The sequence below is a fragment of the Falco naumanni genome, chromosome 1 (assembly GCF_017639655.2).
Source record: "Falco naumanni isolate bFalNau1 chromosome 1, bFalNau1.pat, whole genome shotgun sequence".
Classification (NCBI taxonomy): Eukaryota; Metazoa; Chordata; class Aves; order Falconiformes; family Falconidae; genus Falco; species Falco naumanni.
This window is the reverse complement of record NC_054054.1, coordinates 113,306,370-113,323,676: the sequence shown is the minus strand read 5'-3', so window position 1 is coordinate 113,323,676 and position 17,307 is coordinate 113,306,370. Positions and strand designations below refer to the sequence as shown.

The 17,307-nt window shown below is 58.7% G+C and overlaps 2 protein-coding genes across 2 annotated transcripts in view; one reads left to right on the top strand and one right to left on the bottom strand.

Annotated features, from left to right (window-relative positions):
- UBE2O (ubiquitin conjugating enzyme E2 O) overlaps positions 1 to 6,426 on the top strand; it is a 65,972-nt gene extending 59,546 nt beyond the window's left edge. Inside the window, exons 17-18 of the mRNA XM_040579158.1 lie at positions 650 to 707; positions 2,320 to 6,426. Coding sequence (XP_040435092.1) covers positions 650 to 707; positions 2,320 to 3,083 — 822 coding nt within the window. The 3' untranslated portion in view covers positions 3,084 to 6,426. The remainder of the gene's footprint in view (positions 1 to 649; positions 708 to 2,319) is intronic.
- Positions 6,427 to 7,735: 1,309 nt separating this feature from the next.
- Positions 7,736 to 16,520, bottom strand: SPHK1 (sphingosine kinase 1). Its single transcript, XM_040579145.1, has 5 exons — positions 16,035 to 16,520; positions 11,212 to 11,361; positions 10,549 to 10,643; positions 10,208 to 10,323; positions 7,736 to 9,625 (listed from the first exon to the last, which is right to left on the bottom strand). The coding sequence occupies exons 1-5, from the start codon at positions 16,444 to 16,446 to the stop codon at positions 8,842 to 8,844; spliced, it is 1,557 nt and encodes a 518-aa protein (XP_040435079.1). The 5' UTR covers positions 16,447 to 16,520; the 3' UTR covers positions 7,736 to 8,841.
- Positions 16,521 to 17,307: the final 787 nt, after the last annotated feature.

Here is a 17,307-nt window from a genome sequence, read left to right as displayed (position 1 = left end):
CTTCCTATAGGGCCAGGAATCCTGGGGTGACTTCTGGACTCAGTGGTGCTTGAGCTGGGGGTGGCTTAGGCTTTGGGATCTGCCTTAGATGTCTGGAGCAGGTAACTGGTGTAGTTTGGCTGCTTCTGTCTTTGTATTTGGCTCTTCTCTGTCTTGGTGAGTGTCTTGCGGTCAGACCAGCTGTACTGCGTCACAGTTGGACAGAGCAGAGGTGCCAACACCAGCATGGGCTGTTCTCCTGTGGTTTGGGTCCCTGTCTCCCACCCTGCGGGTGAATCATGTAGAGTGGCACAAAGTCTGGCTGGAGACCTGGAACAAACAGAGCCAGGGAAATGCTGTGTTTTGGGCAGGTAGATCAACGCTGGGGAGGAGTTGGAACTGGTGCCTGGTGCGTAGGGTCACACTGTTCCAGGCAGAACTGGCCTGATGGGGTGCAGTGCTGGCAAAAAAAAAAATAACGGAGAGATGGGTTGGTGCAATGGGACGCTAGCACATAACATGCTTGTTGAGTCAGTTCCTCGCTCCTGCTATGAGCCACAGGACCTTAGCAACAGAAACACAGAAACTGTGGCCTAGCTTCATCTAACAATTATCACAGAGCAAACTGATGGTGCTTCAGCTCTTTAACACATTTTTATGCGCATTTCAGGGGACAGAAAGGTGGACCAGTAAATCCAGTCTCCTTCAAGTACTCATCTCCATCCAAGGTAAATGCTCCTCCTGCAGAGCCTGCAGGACAGGAAAAGGCAGAGGAAGGAGGGGATGGGATGTAGGCTTATGGGGGGGGGACACACAATTGGGATCTGCCACCCCAGTTGGGTTAGTGCTGCCTCTTGCTCTCACCTTGCCAGACGAAGCAGTGTCCTTATCTCTCCAGTTCAGCAGTCGAAACAGATACAAGCTTTTCTCATGTCCCAATTTCTGGCTGCATCGCAGGTCCCTGACACGATGCTTTCCCTTTTTCTTACTGCAGCAGCTAAGCAGAGAGCTGGTTTGCCTATTATTCTGAGCTGACAAAGGTGAACAACTGTGTCCTCAGCCAGTTACCAAAGTTAGTTGAAGTTGCTAAACTGGGCTTCATTTGCAGGGCTGTTTTTATCCCCACTGAGTCACCCGCCCATCCTACTTGGGCATGTTTTTGCACATGTTGCTGGTGTTTATGCTCCTTCCAAAGCAGAGAATAATCAGGGGTGTGTCTAGACCAGCCCCAGGGCTTCCTGCCATGGGGCTTTGCCCTGCCATATCTAGTTTGGGAGCAGACAGGCTAAATCTCTTCCTCAAGGCCAACTTTCTGTTCAGGGAGCCCAGGCAACTCCTGCTCCTCTGAAGTTCACATGTATCCTCTGACACCACAAGAAAAGCCGTTTCTCATTTACAAAGCTGAAGATCCAAATTTAGAAAACAAAATACTAAAAGTTTCACTGGAGCAACTTGGTGCTAGTGAGAAATCTCCTTTCTCCCTCCTGCTGCCTGGGCTTTGAGACTCGTGATCTCACCTCCACCAGCTCTAAGGCAGTTTGTGGCAGGCTGCCAGCAGCCTGGCAGTATTGGTGCCATTGCTACATTCATGTAGTTGTGTTAGACCAGAAGCAAGCAGGAGAAAGCTTGGTATGGGTGACTCGTCACAGTATTCACTGTCTCAGAACTGCACTGTCTGATGGGACCATGCTCGATAACATAGGACCTGGCCAGCTCAAAGCCTGTTAGTGAAGATTGGCCTTTGTTCTGATTAAGAGAAGGAGAAAAACTATTCAAGAAAAAAAAGCTTTGGGTGTGTTTGTGGGTTTGTTGTTGTTTTTTTTTTTCCTGGGAGGGGAGGGAAGAGAAAGGAGCTGTGAAACCTTTCCCCTTCTGCCTTTTTGACCTCCTGCTGTTGCATGCTTTGTGCATTGCACTGGTGGAAAAGTGTTCTTGCCAGCCAAGGATCATGAATGCCACTGGCAGTGGTGCCCAAGATTCCCCACCACCCCAGCAGAAGACCAGAGACCCATTCCCACAAGTGCTTCCTTTGCGATACTAGTCCATTGCATCTTGCAGATTTCTGGTTGTCCAACCTGGCCTCTGCTACCCGCTTGAGGTCAAAGCATGGCTTCCCACAATGCGTTCTCCTGCAGCCCCTTCCCTACGCTGCCTGCTGCCAGCCTCGGGCCGCCTGTGTCGGTGTGGCTGTGGGTGAAGCCAGCGTGGCACCTCAGCAAGGCGGTGCTGTGACCTTTGAATCTCAGCCACCTTGGCAGAAATCACAGCAGTGTCTGCCTCTGATATCGATCCGCAGTAAAGTTCCTCCTTTAACCCCTTGATCTCCCCTTCTCTTGGCAGGTCTCATCCTAGTGAACGAGCCCTACTACAACGAGGCAGGCTTTGATAGCGACCGGGGCCTCCAGGAGGGCTATGAGAACAGTCGCTGCTACAATGAGATGACCCTGATCCGGGTGGTGCAGTCCATGATGCAGCTGCTGTGCAGGCCGGTGGAAGTCTTTGAGCACGAAATCCGTGAGCATTTTCGCTGCAATGGCTGGCGCCTGGTGTCCCGTATCGAATCCTGGCTGGAGACAAATGAGCTGGTGGAGCGGAGCCACGAACAGGCCAATGGGGCGGATTCTGCCTCCCTTCTCTCTGCCTGCAGCAACCTGGCCGAGAGCACAGGAGACAATGCAGGATCGCTGGGGGAATATGGCAGCAGCTCGGAGCAGGGGGCAGCCGCTGAGCTTTCAGACTCGGCGCTCGACGGGAAGGAGGAGCTGGATGAGTCGGAGTTCACAACCTCAATGCCCAGCACTGGTGATCTCCCACAGTACTCAGACTCGGAGAGCACAGGCCAAGCCAGGGAGGTGGACCTGGCCAGAGACCGAACGGACGAGGGGAAGGCTGCCCAGGACTCTGCCTTGCAGCCTAGTGTGAAACCAAAGAAAAGGAGAAAGAGCTACAGGAGTTTCCTTCCGGAGAAGAGTGGTTACCCTGATATCGGGTTCCCCCTCTTCCCTTTATCCAAGGGGTTCATTAAAAGTATCCGCGGTGTCTTGCAGCAGTACCGGGCTGCCTTAGCAGGGGCCAATATCCCAGAGTGGACAGAGGACAAATAAACTGTCAGGTTAGGGACAGGTAGGTGCAGGGGAGAAGGGAAAGCAGCAGAAAGAAAATTGGCAAATGCTGTTACCAGTAAACTGGCTTCTCCTTCCAGCTTTTCTTCCTCAGCTTGGTTTGTTCCAAAGAAGGTGGTAGGCCTGATTGCTCCTCCGAGGAAAGGTTGTCTAAGCATGAATAACTCTTTGCCCCCAGCCCTTCTTCCTTCCCCTGTCCCATGTATGTGCTCCTCTTGCGAGTTTGACCCTGCAATGGTTAAGATTTGAGACCTGCACAGAAGCAGTCTTGCAGCCACGTTCCCTCTGCACTTTCATCTTGGAGCACCTTTCCACACAAGGACTCTTCCCACCCAGCGCTACACCCAGCAGCTTGTTCTGGTGGGGTTCAAGCCAGGAGAAGCGATCGCTGTAGTATCTGGAAGTGAAGAGCAATGCCCTTCTAGGCTTTCATTTTTCTCTGTTAACCATGGGTTTTATGAAGTCTGCCCCAGCTTATATGTACTTAAGACATTGGATTGTGTTTGCGTTGAAGCTGTCTACACCACATGGAGTTGCTCTAGTTTTAGTTGTTCACCAGTAGCTACAAGGTTCCTCCAGTCCAGGACTTGGTAGGCAGAACCAGGCTCTGCGCTAGCACTTGTGCTGCTGTGGTAGTGCTGCGGGGTTTCCAGGCAGTTCTGCAACTTCTAGTCAGTCTTCTGGAAGCAATTCTAGCCATCCCCTCTTCTTTTTCTCCAGAGTAAGGCAAACTTCCCTTTCCTCACCATGCATGCCTGTCTTCTAGAAATACATGGGATTCAGGGTTCTGCCCTGTTACTTGCTTAGGTATCTGCGTCTTTTGTTCCCAGCCATCCTGGCTGTCACACAGCACTACACCTACCCCTGGATCTCAGCCTTGCCTGGGCAGGCGGCAGCGAGTGACTTTGGGGGGTGTTGTAGATCTAGCAGCTAGTCTGGATGGTGAACCTGGCACAGCTGCTGCTTCTGTGTCGTTCAGCTGTAGATGGGTGTTTTGGAGCTGTTTGAGCCAGGGTCACCCAAGGGAAGGGAGCTGTCACGTTGTGGTGAGGCCCTACTGCAGCAGCAGCAGCAGTTTGTGACTGTTCGTGTGCTGTTACTCAGCCAGCAGTTGGAGCATATCAGACACTGGTGTGGACTGTTATCAATTCCTTCCCTCGCCAGCCATTTCCCGTGGTGGCCTGGGTCCTCTGTGGCCAGCAGCGTTGTGGGCACAGCACATAGTATCCCTAATCTCAACTGCAGCACTGCCCTGCCACTCTGGGAAACAACTGATGAGACCAGCCTGTGTTTCAGCAGCAAGAGAGCTGTCTGAGCTGGTGACCATGAGCACTTTGAAGCAGTGACTTGCCAGAGTCTCCTGGTCAAGACACCTTCCTGAAGCCTCTTTTTCTGTGTGCGCGCACTTTCACTGGGTCCACGCTGGGAGGTCACGCTCCAGGGATACTGCATTTGCCCAATGTTTAGGCATTGGAGAAGCACCTGTTTAGCATCTACGCGGAGCACAGTCTGTTGGGGAGAGTCCGTCGGTCCTTCTAGCCGGCACAGGGAGCCAGTGGTGCCAGGCTTCCCAGGGAGGAGTCAGGCTGAGCAGATGGTTCTGCCAGAAGTAAGGATGGAGCCAAAACTCTCCTTTGCTCTTGCTCAGTAGGGCTGCGTTCCCTTCCCCCCACCCGGGCCAGGATCTAGCCTTCTCATTTTGAAACTAAGAACAGCAGGCAAATCTCGGTGCTTTTGCATAGTGCTTTCTACTCCTTGAAACACCGGGGTCTGCACCTGCTGCTCCAAATCCCCCCACCCGCAGCTCCCTGTGCCCGCTGCGGTGATGCTGCAGAGCCGGGGGACTGGCTCTACAAAGCCCCTCTCGTGTCACCAGCTGCTGCTGGGATTTTGGAAGGTATGTCCTGCTCCAGGTGCTCCAGAGGAAGCAGGGCTTGGCTGCAAATGCAGATCTGAGCCTGCAGAGCTCTCTAAGCACTGATCTGCAGGTGGATCGCCTGTGCAGCAGCTCTGGCCCTGCTCGGGCACCAGGAGCCAGCCCTCCCCACCCTGCAGGCAGGAGGTCTGGCAACACAGCAGACCCACCTGGGGTGCAGACCCCCACCTGGGGTGTGGAGAGATGCTTTGAGCCACAGTCAGGGCTGTGCAAGGCACGTGTGTAACTCGCGGCCCCTTTCTGGCCGTGGCTGGTGCTAAATGAATGAATCCCTTTCAGCGAGGAGCGGGGGCGTCTCCAAAATACGAAGGGCTGACTGGGGCAGAGGGGTGAGGCTGTTGCTTCAGGGCAGGGGAAGGAAGGGCAGGCAGAGAGGCTTGTTCCACAAATGATTAAACCTCTTACCAGACAAAACTGCTGTTGGTGATCTACTGATGTCGACGACTTCTGTCCCCTGTGCTGGGCTGTTCTTAGCCCTGCTGGCCAGGGAAGGAGGGAGAAAACACTTCAGGGCCAAGCTGGGGATGGAGGGATGGAGGAGATCTAGGATTCCCTGCTTTGCCCATTCTTTGTGGCTTTCATCTCAAGGGGAAGGTGGTCAGCAGGGGCTGGTCAGGCTGCCCACCTGCCCAGGGAGGAGCATGGGCTGCTGGCATGAGCTGGAGTCCCTCCCCTTCACCCAAGAAGTCTCTTAGTTTCCTCTGATCGTAATAAAGAGCTTTTGCACAGGTTCCTGGGGCTTCCTACCAAGGTGTGTATTGGCCTTCTGGAAGGGGACGCGGCTCCCCAGCTGCCGCTACCCCTGGCATCACTTGCTCACTGTAGCTGGCTGTCCCAAACCGAAGCGTGCACAGAGGTTTACAAATTTTCTAAAGCTTTTGATAATGTGAAGCTCCTGGGTGATGAGGTTGATGGTGAGCACACTGCAGCTATGTAATTTTTTGTGTATGTATGTAATATTTAAGGGTAACAAAATTTAAAAGGCTAAAACCTTAAAAAAAAAATCAAAAACACATAAAAAAAGCCAAAGCATGATGCATATTGTTAGCCTTAAAACTGGCTACATGACTGTGTGATGTACAAATGAGAACAGCCTGTAACTGTTTTAAGTGCTGGGGTTGGGGAAGAAGCATTACAAAATCAGTTTGTAGCCTTGATTCTGTACAGTATTTAATGATATAAAAAAAGACCTGACTATTGAGGCCATGCTTAGAGGTGTGTCGTTCACGTGCAGATGTGGATGCTTGGTTGCTTACAATATATGTATAAAGTGCTGTGTGACCATTAAAACTTTTTTTACCTGCAGAATTTTTTTTTTGTTTGTTTGGCTAACCAAGGTGTAATAAAGGAGGGAAGATGACTTGCCATTAAATTTTGCCTCTGTGAGTAGTTCTGACTGTTGCCTCTTTCTTTCCCCCTCTCCTCCACGCTTTTGGCACTTGCCCTGTCTCCAGCATGCACCTCTGCGCCAGGGTCTGGCCTGGATGGGGTCCCACTGGCTGAAGGTGACGGCATGGAGGTTGGCAGTGAGTCTGGAGGGAGCCAGGCAGATCTGGCAGAGAGGGGCTGCCTCCGTGGCTCTGCATAAACCAACTCACCAAACCCCTCATTCATGGGTTTTTATTATTAATGGTGGGGGTGGGGGGTGTGTGTGCTGGTGTTCTGTGCTCTTCTGGCTTGTGGTGCATGCGGGCTGCCCGGCAGCTTGCTGTGTGCCCTAGTGGGGCTGGCAGCTGCTCCAGTGCATGGGGCCAGACCTGGAGTGAAGCAAAACCCTCTGCAGACCGCCGATGGCTTGTGGGCCCTGGCAGCTCTGCCCTGGGGCTGCCTGCCCAGCCCCTCGCCTCGGCGCGCAGGTAAGTGTGTAATGAGGTGCAAATGCTGCGGTGTCCAGGCTGTTGGGGCCAAGGGGCTGCTGCACCTCCCGGGTGCTGGCAGGGTCACGGCTGCCTTCCCTGGCCCCCCCTGCAAGGAGAGGCTGCAAGGGTGGTGGTGTGGGCAGAGGAGACGGGCAGGTATGTCGGTGTTTGGAGACTTGTGGCTTTGCTGGAGTTGTTCAAAACCAGCAAGCATCTGCCTCTTGGGTGTGTAGCAGCTGCTGCCACCCCCCTCAGGTGTTGGGGTGGGGGGCTGCACAGGAGGAGCTGTTGGGGGCTCCTCAGGAAGAGCCCATGGCTGCTGGCTGACAGCTCTTGGGTCAAGGAAGAGATTTGTGCAGGAAAACCTGTGTAAGGGAGATCCCAACCCACCCGCTGCTGTGAGCAACGCAGCCGTTCCTGGGAGGAGACTCCAGGGAGCCTTTCAGGTGCTGCAAGCCCCCGTGGCTCTGCTCTAGCGAGCCATCTCGCTTGAAAGAGGTAGCCAAGGGCTCTGAGCACACTCCTGGCCTGGGGTTCTCCCCACAGCCTCCTCTGCCAGCAGCGGCTGTGGAGTGCGATTGGAGTTCAGTGAAGCATCGCTGAGCCCGTGTTTACACCTGGCCCAACGCCATGAGGGAAATTATTTTGGGAGGTGGTTCCAAGCTGCTGCTTGCCTGGTTGCTGTCCTGGAGTGGGAGCTGGGCTCCCCAGAAGGAAGCGGGGCTGGGGCGGGGGGGGGGAGCTGGGAACAATTGCGCTCTTCTTTCCTGGTTCCACAATCCTAATTGCATAGTTTGCAGATGAATAAATGCAAACAGCCACCACTGTTCACTCATCTACTTTGTACTTGAGTGCTGTAAATCAGGTTAAATTACTGCAATTTTATACCAAACAGGCTGAGTAATCCCCCATAGGCGAGTCCCCACTCAGGGACCTGTTGCAGGGCTCCAGCTAGCCCTGGGCTGCCTGGGCAAAGGGGAGGCACGAGCTATAGGACCTATAGGACCCCCTGCTCCCTCCAGAAAGCCAAACCCCTCTGCTCCAACACCCCCTTCCCTGCCCTTGCTCGGCAGCACTGAACCTTCCCCAAGGCGTCCCAAAACATTGCTGTGGGGCTGAGCCGCCTGGATTCAATCAGCCCCAGCGCAAGGCTGAGCAGGGAGGCACCGGCGCACCCCAAAAATCAGGGTCGGTGGCAGCAATGTCCCACGTCCCACCTCTGAGGCATCTTCCCTGGGAGCATCTCCTGGGGCCATCGCTCCGTGCTGGTCCTGACCCTGAGATGACAGTGGTCTGGCAGCCTGGGCAGGATGCCGGGGGGCAAAGGGTGCTGAGCTAAACCTCACCTGACAGCCAAGTGGGCCTGGGGTGACAGCACTGCAGCCCTGCCCCTGACGGCAGCCATGAGCTTGGATTTAAAAACCGGGGGAAATTTTTTGCAAACACTAGATATTTATTGCACTTCTTGCAAGAATAAACTCTGCTTCTACAGGAAGCTTTGGGTAGAAACATTATTTAAAAAGTCAATTTCTTGTACTAGATATATGATATATTGGTCCTGACCATCCCTGTGAGGTGGCACTGCCTCCGTGGCGGGGACAAGAGCGATGCCACCAGGTGCATCCAAGCCGGGGAGGGGACAGGGCTGTGCCGGCGCAGCCACCTGGGGTCGGGACCTCGTACCAGGATAAAACACGCTGGCATCTTGCTGGCACCGAGTACCTGATAGGGCTCGTGGCTCATTTTTGGGACAGTGTTGGTGGCTGTCCCAGGGGGGTAAAGCTAAGCATGGGGGCAAGCAAGGGCATGAGTACCCACTGCCCCCAAGAGCTATTGCTATGGGAGGAGGAGGAGAAGGAGGTTCCTGAGTGGGAGGAAGGCTCTGCTGCCCTCGTGCTGGGCTGTGCCGGCAGCTCAGCACCACAGGGGTGCCGAACCTGGCAGCTCAGGAGCCACTGAGGATGCGGCAGAGGCGGCTGTGGATTTGGCCCTGCACGGGCTCACAAGCCAGCGCCTCGCCATCCACTGTCATGATGCCCGTGGCTGCGCGCGGCTCCAGGCGGAAAGCCCGGACACAGACGTAGCACAGGTGGGGACAGTTCAATTCCAGGTGAGTCCCCCTGGCCATGGCCAGGAAGAGCTTCAGCAGCGCCACGCGGCTGATGCCAGCCTTCAGGTAGAAGAGGTGGATGCAGTCATCGTGCAGCCGGGCCGCCGGTGCCATCAGCAGGTTAGTGCCCAGGTGGGACTGGTAAATGGCATAGACAGAGACAAACTCCTCCTCAGGGACCACTGTCCAGTGCGCCGGCACCGGCTGGCCCAGCGGCACCAGCAGCGAGTCGTTGGGCAGAGACCCAGGCACATCCGTCCCCGCTGGCGGCGGGACGTGGCTAGGCTGGCCATTGGTGACAGGCATGGGGGGGTCCCTGGGTGCCGAGGAGGTGTCCTGCCCGGGGACAGCAGGCAGGTAGGAGAGGCGGCCCTGGTATACCCGCAGCTTGGCCAGGCACTGAAGGGTGCCCAGGGTGAAGCGGGCATTGCCCAGCCAGCGGTACTTCTCACTGTCGATGTCCACATCCGAGATGAAGCCCCAGCCGAAGCCGAGGAAGGAGAACAGGCGCTTGCCTGAGGCCGTGCTCAGCGAGACCAGGTCCATCTGTGTGTGCAGCCCCTTGCAGAGGATGAAGGTACAGTTCGTCAGCAGCTTCTTCTTGGCGACGTGATCATTGCTGCAAGGGATGGAGAGGGTGAGTTTGGGCTGGACCCAGCTCGGGGCCTCTCCTGCTGTCACAGCATCCATGCGCAACCCTCACCCCTGTGTCACGGCTGGGATGTATCTCAGCTGGGTGCCAGTGTCCCTCAGGGACAGCTGATGGGAGAGGCGTTGCTGGGGGTTGGAAGGATAAACCAGCTCCTGAAAGAGGGAACTGAGTTGGGGCTGCTGGGCCAGGGCAATCCCAGTCCCCCTTCCCTGCGGCAGGATCAGCTGTGCCCCAGGGTGGATCCTTCAGGGTAAAGCTCTGCCAGACTCAGAGCCCAGCGAGGAGGAAGGGCCTGGGGGGAGCTGACGATGCAGGGATGCAACCTGATGGTCACAGGGCCCAGCTGGGGCTGTGCTGCACCAGCCTGCAGGGAGATGGGGGCCCAGACAGGCACCCCCGTGCTGGGCAGCCCAGCACCCCTCCCCTGGGCTGCAGCTATGCACAGCCTTTCGCTTCCCTCATCCCCCCTGCCTCCGTGTCAGCACAGCCACATGTGCCAGCCTGTGCGGTGCCAGCCAGTGCGGTGCTGGCAGCGGAGCCGATGCTCACCCTGCGTAGTGGTTGATGGAGGCAGCCAGGGCATTCCCAGAGCCCCCGGGCAAGATGCACAGTGGCTTCTTCATGGCATCCTCCCAGTCCGACCGCTCCATGAGCCCATTCACCACCTGCAGGGATGGAGGGAGCTTGTGGCACCCGAGGGGGCAGGGAACCCAGTGGCCCCTGCCCAGCCTGGGGGGAGCAGAGCCCGCAGAGCCCCTGGCCAGATGCCATCTCTCCTTCGCCATTCCCTGCCTGCCTTTGTGTCTCGAAGCTTGGCTCCTGCCGCAGGTACCCCTCTTGTCCTGGCTCTCTGCCCACCCTGGCCGGGGGGATGCCCACATGCTGCTCACCTCGTACAGCAGCCCGTCCCCAGACATGATCACCAATGTGTCCCACTGTGACAGGTCCTCATCCCGCACCTTCTCCTGTGCATGGTAGGGTCTCTCTGCAGGGGAAAGTGGAGAGAGTCGAGCGTCACCCTCAAGCCTCTCTGCCCTGCCTGCTGCCACGCCTCAGGCAGTGACCCCAGCCCCACTGTCCCCATGGGGGTTCCAGTCAGGGGTGCAGGAGGCGAGGCAGCCACCCCTGTTAACTAAGGGAGGGTAGATTTAGATATGAGGAAGAAATCCTTCACTGTGAGGGTGGTGAGATATTGGCACAGGTTGCCCAGAGCAGCTGTGGGTGCCCCATCCCTGGCAGTGCCCGAGGCCGGGCTGGACGGGGCTGGGGGCACCCTGGGCTAGTGGAAGGTGGCTGGAAGGAAGGAAGGATATGGCAGGGGGGGTGGAACTAGATGATCTTTAAGGTCCCTTCCAACCCAAACCATGCAATGACTCTATGATTCTATTGAGTGCAACCCACCCATTGTCTTGTCCAAACCAACCCCACAGGAGCCACAGCTGTGGCAATGCCGGGGTACGGGCCCTCCGAGGAGCCCATCCCAGCACGGCAGCACCCAAGTAGGATCCCAGGAAGGGAGGAGAAGGAGGTGAGGGAGCTGTTTGTGGACTCACCGGTAACGAAGACAGTGGTAGCGATGTCGGCCTCAGCCAGCATGGGCTGCACCACCACCTGGAAGTCCTGGATGGCGCGGCCAGCGCCGCTCTGCGGGTTCAGCAGCACTAGCGCACGGCAGGGCCGGGGCAGCACCCCATAGCTGTCACCTGGCAGGGAGAGCAGGGCTTAGGGTGGTGGGGTCGTGGTGCATCCTAGGGAGGGCTTTTTGAGCTGGGGCAGCATTTGCCACAGCCCCACAGGAAGGGGAGCTGCCCCCGATCCTCACAAGCTCCCTGAGCTGCATCCCTATCAGAGGCCATGGGGTGAGCTGGGATGGAGGGTCCTTGCTGGAAAAGCAGGGGAGGTGGCACAGATGGGGACACAGGGTCCTGCAGAGATTCGTCTTGAGCACTCCCACAGTCTGCAGAGATGTTTTACGCCCAGGCCAGAGCCTCGCACTGAGCATCCCTGCGCACCCCAGGTGATGCCAGCTGCGCTTTCAGACACCCTGAGGAAAGAAAGGTGGAACCAAAGCGGAGGTTCAAAACCTAACCTCCCCAGGGGCACCTGGCCCCAAACACTCTTGGCCGTGACTTTAACAGGCTGAACCCCACAACTCATGACACGGCTCAGTCCCCCCAGCATGCTGGGACTCAAGGTCCCAATTCCCCGCATTCACTGCGGATGGGGTGGGGCCAGGAAAGACACCTGCACTGGCAGACGGACACTTCTGCTTCCCCTGTTCCCCATGGGGCTCAGGTTTTGTGCATGAGGGCCCTGGTTGGGCTGTAGTTACAAGCCTGGCAGGATTCCACATCCCTCTGTCCCCCAGCCTGCTTCCAGCCCCCCCCAAGCCCAGCAGTCCCCGTGAGGGGGGACAGTGTGAGCCCAGGCTGCAGCTGCCCTGCAAGGCAGGCACAGGGAGCAGAAGCGATGCAATGGCACCCAGAGGAGCTGGCGGCAGCGTGCTTGAGGGCAGGACCCCTGGGTGCTGCTTGGGCACCCCCAGCGCTGAAACAAGCAGGGCAGCATGCCTCGAGCCCCCACAGCACCTCTGGAAACCCTTGGCCCTGCAGGGTGAAGTCAGTTTGGGGGAGGTTGGGGGCTGTCCCCACCAGCTGTGGGCCCCCTAAGCCGTGACCTGGCCCTTGGGGAGTTGGTAGGTGCCCACCAGGGTGCATGGGCTCTGCGAGGCAGCATGGGGGCTGCACCTGCTGACTCAGCAAAAAGAGTGCCCCATCAGGAGCTGAGTCAGGAAAGCAGAAGGCATTTCCCAGCACTGCCCCAGGCCAGGAACCCCCCCTCTAACCTGGGCAGGGCCATCCAGCTCGGGCACTGGGGCTGTCCACCTGCATACACCAGGTGATCTGAGTTGCATTCACCAGGTGATTTGAATTGTTTGAACCCACGAGTAGCGTTTTTCTACCTAAACCTCCTCCTGCTGCTCCCACCAGGATGGAGGCAGGGAGAGGGGAGCCTGGGATGATGGAGGTCACCATGTGTGCCACCTCACCTGTGTGCCACTCAGCATTACGTCAGTGATGGGGAAGCCCGGGCATGCCGAGTTCCACAAGCTGCCCTGCAGGGAGAAGTGCCTGGAGCATCCCATCTCTGTGCTGGTCCCAGGCCTGAGGGCACACACAGCTCTGCTGACTTCAGCATCATCAGGTTGATTTTCAGCCCCCAGGAACGACCCGGTAAGGCTGTCACTGTCCACGACATTTCCTTGTCACCGTGCTGGCTGCTTGGGACCTGCCACCAAGTCCACAGCAAAGATCTGCCCATGCGAGCCTCGTCAGCCCCGGGCTGAGCCCGGGTCCGGGCGCTGATCTGAGCTGGCTCTCCCTGCTGCCGCCCAGGGCCAGGGGGAGCTGCCGGCTGCCCCCCGCCCTCTCCGGCCCCTTATCAGCGCTGCCAGATGCGAGGGGACCAGCTGCCCTCGGGGACAGCAGTGAAGCGCTCAGGTCACGCATAGCAGGCAACTCCGGAGCTGGGCTGGCCCTGCTCCTGCCCCTCCAGAGCCTTCCTCAGGCACAGCCGGCACTAAATCCTCTAGGCAAATGCAGCCGAACCCCCAGGCAGGGGGGTTGTGCTCAAGCCCCAGCTGCCAGAGGAAGGTGATGGGGGGCTTTTCTCTCTTTCTCCCTCCCAGCCCTGAAGGATGCAGAGCAAGAATACAAGGCGCTTCAAGAACCTAAATGCAGTTTTTAAACCCACCGTGTTTCTAATCGGCCACATCGTTTCTGACATACACACAAAGCTGCACCTGGCTCTTGCCTGAAAACCCTGCCTGGCCCCGTAGCTGCTACTTGTGGCACTGCAGGGCGGTGGGGTATGGCTGGGACCCCAAGGACCCATTCCATGGCTGGAGGAGGAAAGACGAACCCTGCTCAAGCCATGACTCCATCACAAGGGGCAGACTGCTGGTACCAGGGCGTGAATAGGGACGGGGACATGATCCCGATTTGGGACTGGTGACACCAGCAGCACCAGGCTCAGCCCAGGTTCCCATGGCAGAGGTGCTGGTTCAGAGCTGGAGCCCATCAGCAGCAATGCTTGGGGGGGTGGGGGTGGGAATGATGTCAGGAGCATCCCTTTGGATTGCACAACACTGGCCGGCCCCTGTCATCTCGGCAAGGCTCAGCCACTTCCCGGCACAGCGTGGTTGCTTTCAACCTCAAATGCTGAGCAAAACAGACACTGAGTCAGCAAGAGGAAGGGGCTCCAGCTGCTGCCAGCGCACAAACTCTGCTCTCCCCTCTCTGCCCACATCCCCTCACGCAACATGTGTCCTGGTCACACTCAGGCAGGGACCATGCTGCCACAGCTCTGCCATCAGCAGCCCCAGCTGCTCCGTTATGTCCCCACATCCTTCTGGAAACTCTCTGGGCACAAGGAACAAGCATGCCCAGCTGGCAGGGACAAGACTGTCCTGCCCGGTGACCCAGCTGCTGCATGGCTGGGATGGACAGTGGCATGCCCACCGCATCCTGCCTCCGCAGAGTGTCACCTCCACACAGCAAGGGGATGAGCACAGCAAGGGAGTACCCCAAAACGGTGGCATGCAGCCAGGCCAGGTCCCGCTCGCTGCTGGCAGCACTGCCCACACACTGTGATACCGTGGTGACACCAGCTGCTCAATGGCAGCTTCCTGCTGTGACCAGGGGTTGGATTTCCCCATCAGGATACAAGCTCAGGGGCGTTTTGCTCCCCCCGGGACAGCTGCAGGGCGGGACACTTTCCTGCACACTGTTGGCATCCCCACTTGGGGGTTATTAACTGTGGAAGGATTTTTTTTTTTTTCCCCTAGGAGTGAAACAGGGAGGGGGAAGCTTCACCCCTGCTGCAGCTGTCTGCAGGGCTTTTATCCCAGAGGATGCTAGAGCTGAGATGACACCAGGACAGGATGGCTGGTGGCTCCCTGGGTCCCCTCCCCGCAGGAACAGAGTAGCAGGATTGCTCTGCACAGAGCACAGCAGCTTCCCAGCACAGCCTTATCTGTCCCGCACATGTCACAGTGCTGGCACACGAGGGTGCGTGCAAGCGCAGGGTGTGGCGAGAGGCATTTGTAGCTCTGTCCCAAACTGGGGAAGGAGGTTTGCAAATCCTGCTGGCCCTCAGCTAGAAAAATAACTGCAAAATTCCACACTACCTTCTCCTGTCCTCCTTCCTCGGGCTCCCCTGAGGCCCCTGCCATGCAATGAGCTGCTGCTGCCCCAGCACCCTCGCCACCGCCTGCTGAAAGGGCGAGGGTTTTAAAACGCTCAGAGACTTACAGCTGCAGAGTTCAGGCTGGAAATAGAGCCGGGGAACTGGTTTTGCCCTCACTACGTTCCACTGGATTTTTTTGTTATTCTTTAGGAAGAGTAGCAGAAAGTTGTTTTGTAGCTGCAGGCCATGTAAAAAAGCTGCATTTTAAAATCCAAGAAGGGAAGAGCTGGGCTAAATATGATTTGACAGGATCCCTCTAACCGCATGCCTCTTAATTTCCAAGTCTGATCAGTGCGACTGGACAGCTAAATAAATGAAGTAGTGCATATAATTGAATCTGCGCTCAGATGTTCAAATATATGCCAGCCTGCCCACCGGAGCTGGAGGTCTCAGCCCCCCACTCCCCTCCGAGCTGCTGGCAGCTCGCGGGGGCAGAGGGAACTTAAACCTGGACCCCTCCGTGCTGCCCTGAGACCCCACTGGGCCCTGCGGGGTCCCGGGGGGATTCGCCTGCTCCCAAATGATGGATGGGACCTGCCGGGGACGATGCCTGGCTCCTGTCCTGCCTGCGTCAGCAACGAGGACTTTTTTTTTTTCCTTGGTTAATGCTGCCCTTTGGAGCTTTGCTAGTTATTGAACCGAAGCGATGCGGACGGAGGGAGGGGGGGGGGGAGGGGTGCAAAGGGGCCCCGTGGTGCGACCACGTCCCTGCTGCCCCTTTGGTTTAAGGGTGAGACGGGGGAGAAGCCACCCCCAGTGCCGTGCGCAGGGATGTCCCCGTGTCCCCCTCCCGCGGTTCGGGGCCGGGGGATTCAAGTGACCCTGCCGGGATGCGCGTCCCCCCTCCCGGCCGTGTGTCCCCCCCGGCCCCGAGCTGCGCCCCTGGAGCCCGGGCACGGCGCAGTGCCCCCGGCTCGGCGCCAGCCGCGTCCCCACGCCGCCCCTCGGGGACAGCCGCCCCCCTGGGCACGGGCGGTGGAGCGCTGGCGGGGCCCCGCCGCCAGCCACGGGCCCGGTACAACCCCGGCAACCAGGGTTCGAGGCCCGCTCCGTCGGGACCGGCGGCGGAACGGGGACAATTTCTCCCCCGCAGCCGCGCGTGAGCGCGGGGCGGCGGCTCGGTACTGACCGTCCTGCGTGGGCACGGCGGGCACCGAGAGCTCCCGGATTCTGCGGCTCCAGGCCTGGGCGATGCGCAGGTTGCCCTCGGCGTCGGGTCCCAGGCAGACGCGGAAGGTCCGCTCCAGGCGCTGGCGGGCGGGCGAGCCCCAGCGTGGCCCGCGGAGGGGGTAGCAGACCAGCGAGAAGCAGGCAGCGGCGGCGGCGGCGGGGAAGGCGGCGGAGCCCACGCAGTCGGCCAGGCGGAGCGCGGTGTCGGGACCGGCCGAGCCCCCGGGACGCCGCACCTGCAGCTCCCGGGCCGTCAAAGCCAGCGAGCAGGGGGCAGCACCGGGGGACGGGCCCGCACCGAAGATGCCTTGAAGTAATACCGGCGCCCCCCCGCCCCCGGGCTCCGGGGGAGCGCGGCGGCCGGCAGCCATCGGCGGCGGAACGGGAGCGGGACGCGCCGGGGAGCGCCGCCCGCCGCTGGCTCGCTGCTGACGCCCGCCGCGCCGCCCGGCAATGGCAGGCGGGGCGGCCCCATTCATAAAAATTTAACCCACCCACCTACCCAGCCATACCCCCCTCCCCGCCGGGGGGCAACCGGCCCGGGGCTGCCCCGGCCCTACCCCGCCTCCCCGGCAGCCTGCCTCAGTTTCCCCCAGCGCCGGCCCAGCTGGAGCGGGGCTCTGCAGACACGCGTGGGCAAAGTGACGCCACGGGTTTGCTGTGGGTGCATCGGCCCCGACCGACGTGGGTGCTCCCACGGTCCTGGGGCTGGCACGGCACCGGCCCACACTCACACCGGGGAGGGCAACGGCACAGCGCTGGGCAGCCACGCCAGCCCCAGCCTGTGTGCACAGTGTCCAGCAAGGCAGAGATGGGCACTGGCAGGGGGACCCTGCCTGCTCGAGTCCCTCGAGCTCCACGCTGGGCTGACCAGCTTTTAACACCATTTCTGCATCTTCCAGCTGGGACAGGGCAAGAGGACCGAAGTGGGTGCCTGGAGAAATCGAGGCGTGACAAGGGTTGAGGAAGACAGCGGGCAGCTGGCAGGGACACGTCCAGGAGGGAGGATGGAGGGGGACGATGTCTTGCCCGTCACTGGTGGCTTGCCATCAGGCATCAGTGAGGGTTGGGGGATGCCATGGGCAAGGAGCACCGTGGAGGGAGGTGGGCTGTGTCATGAACCCCACCTCAGGGCACAGGGTGCTGGGGACAGAGCCCAGGCGACTTGCCAGCGTGGCTGGGAGCCACTCTGTGGCGGCTGGCAAAAATCACTGACAGCAGCTTGTTACAAT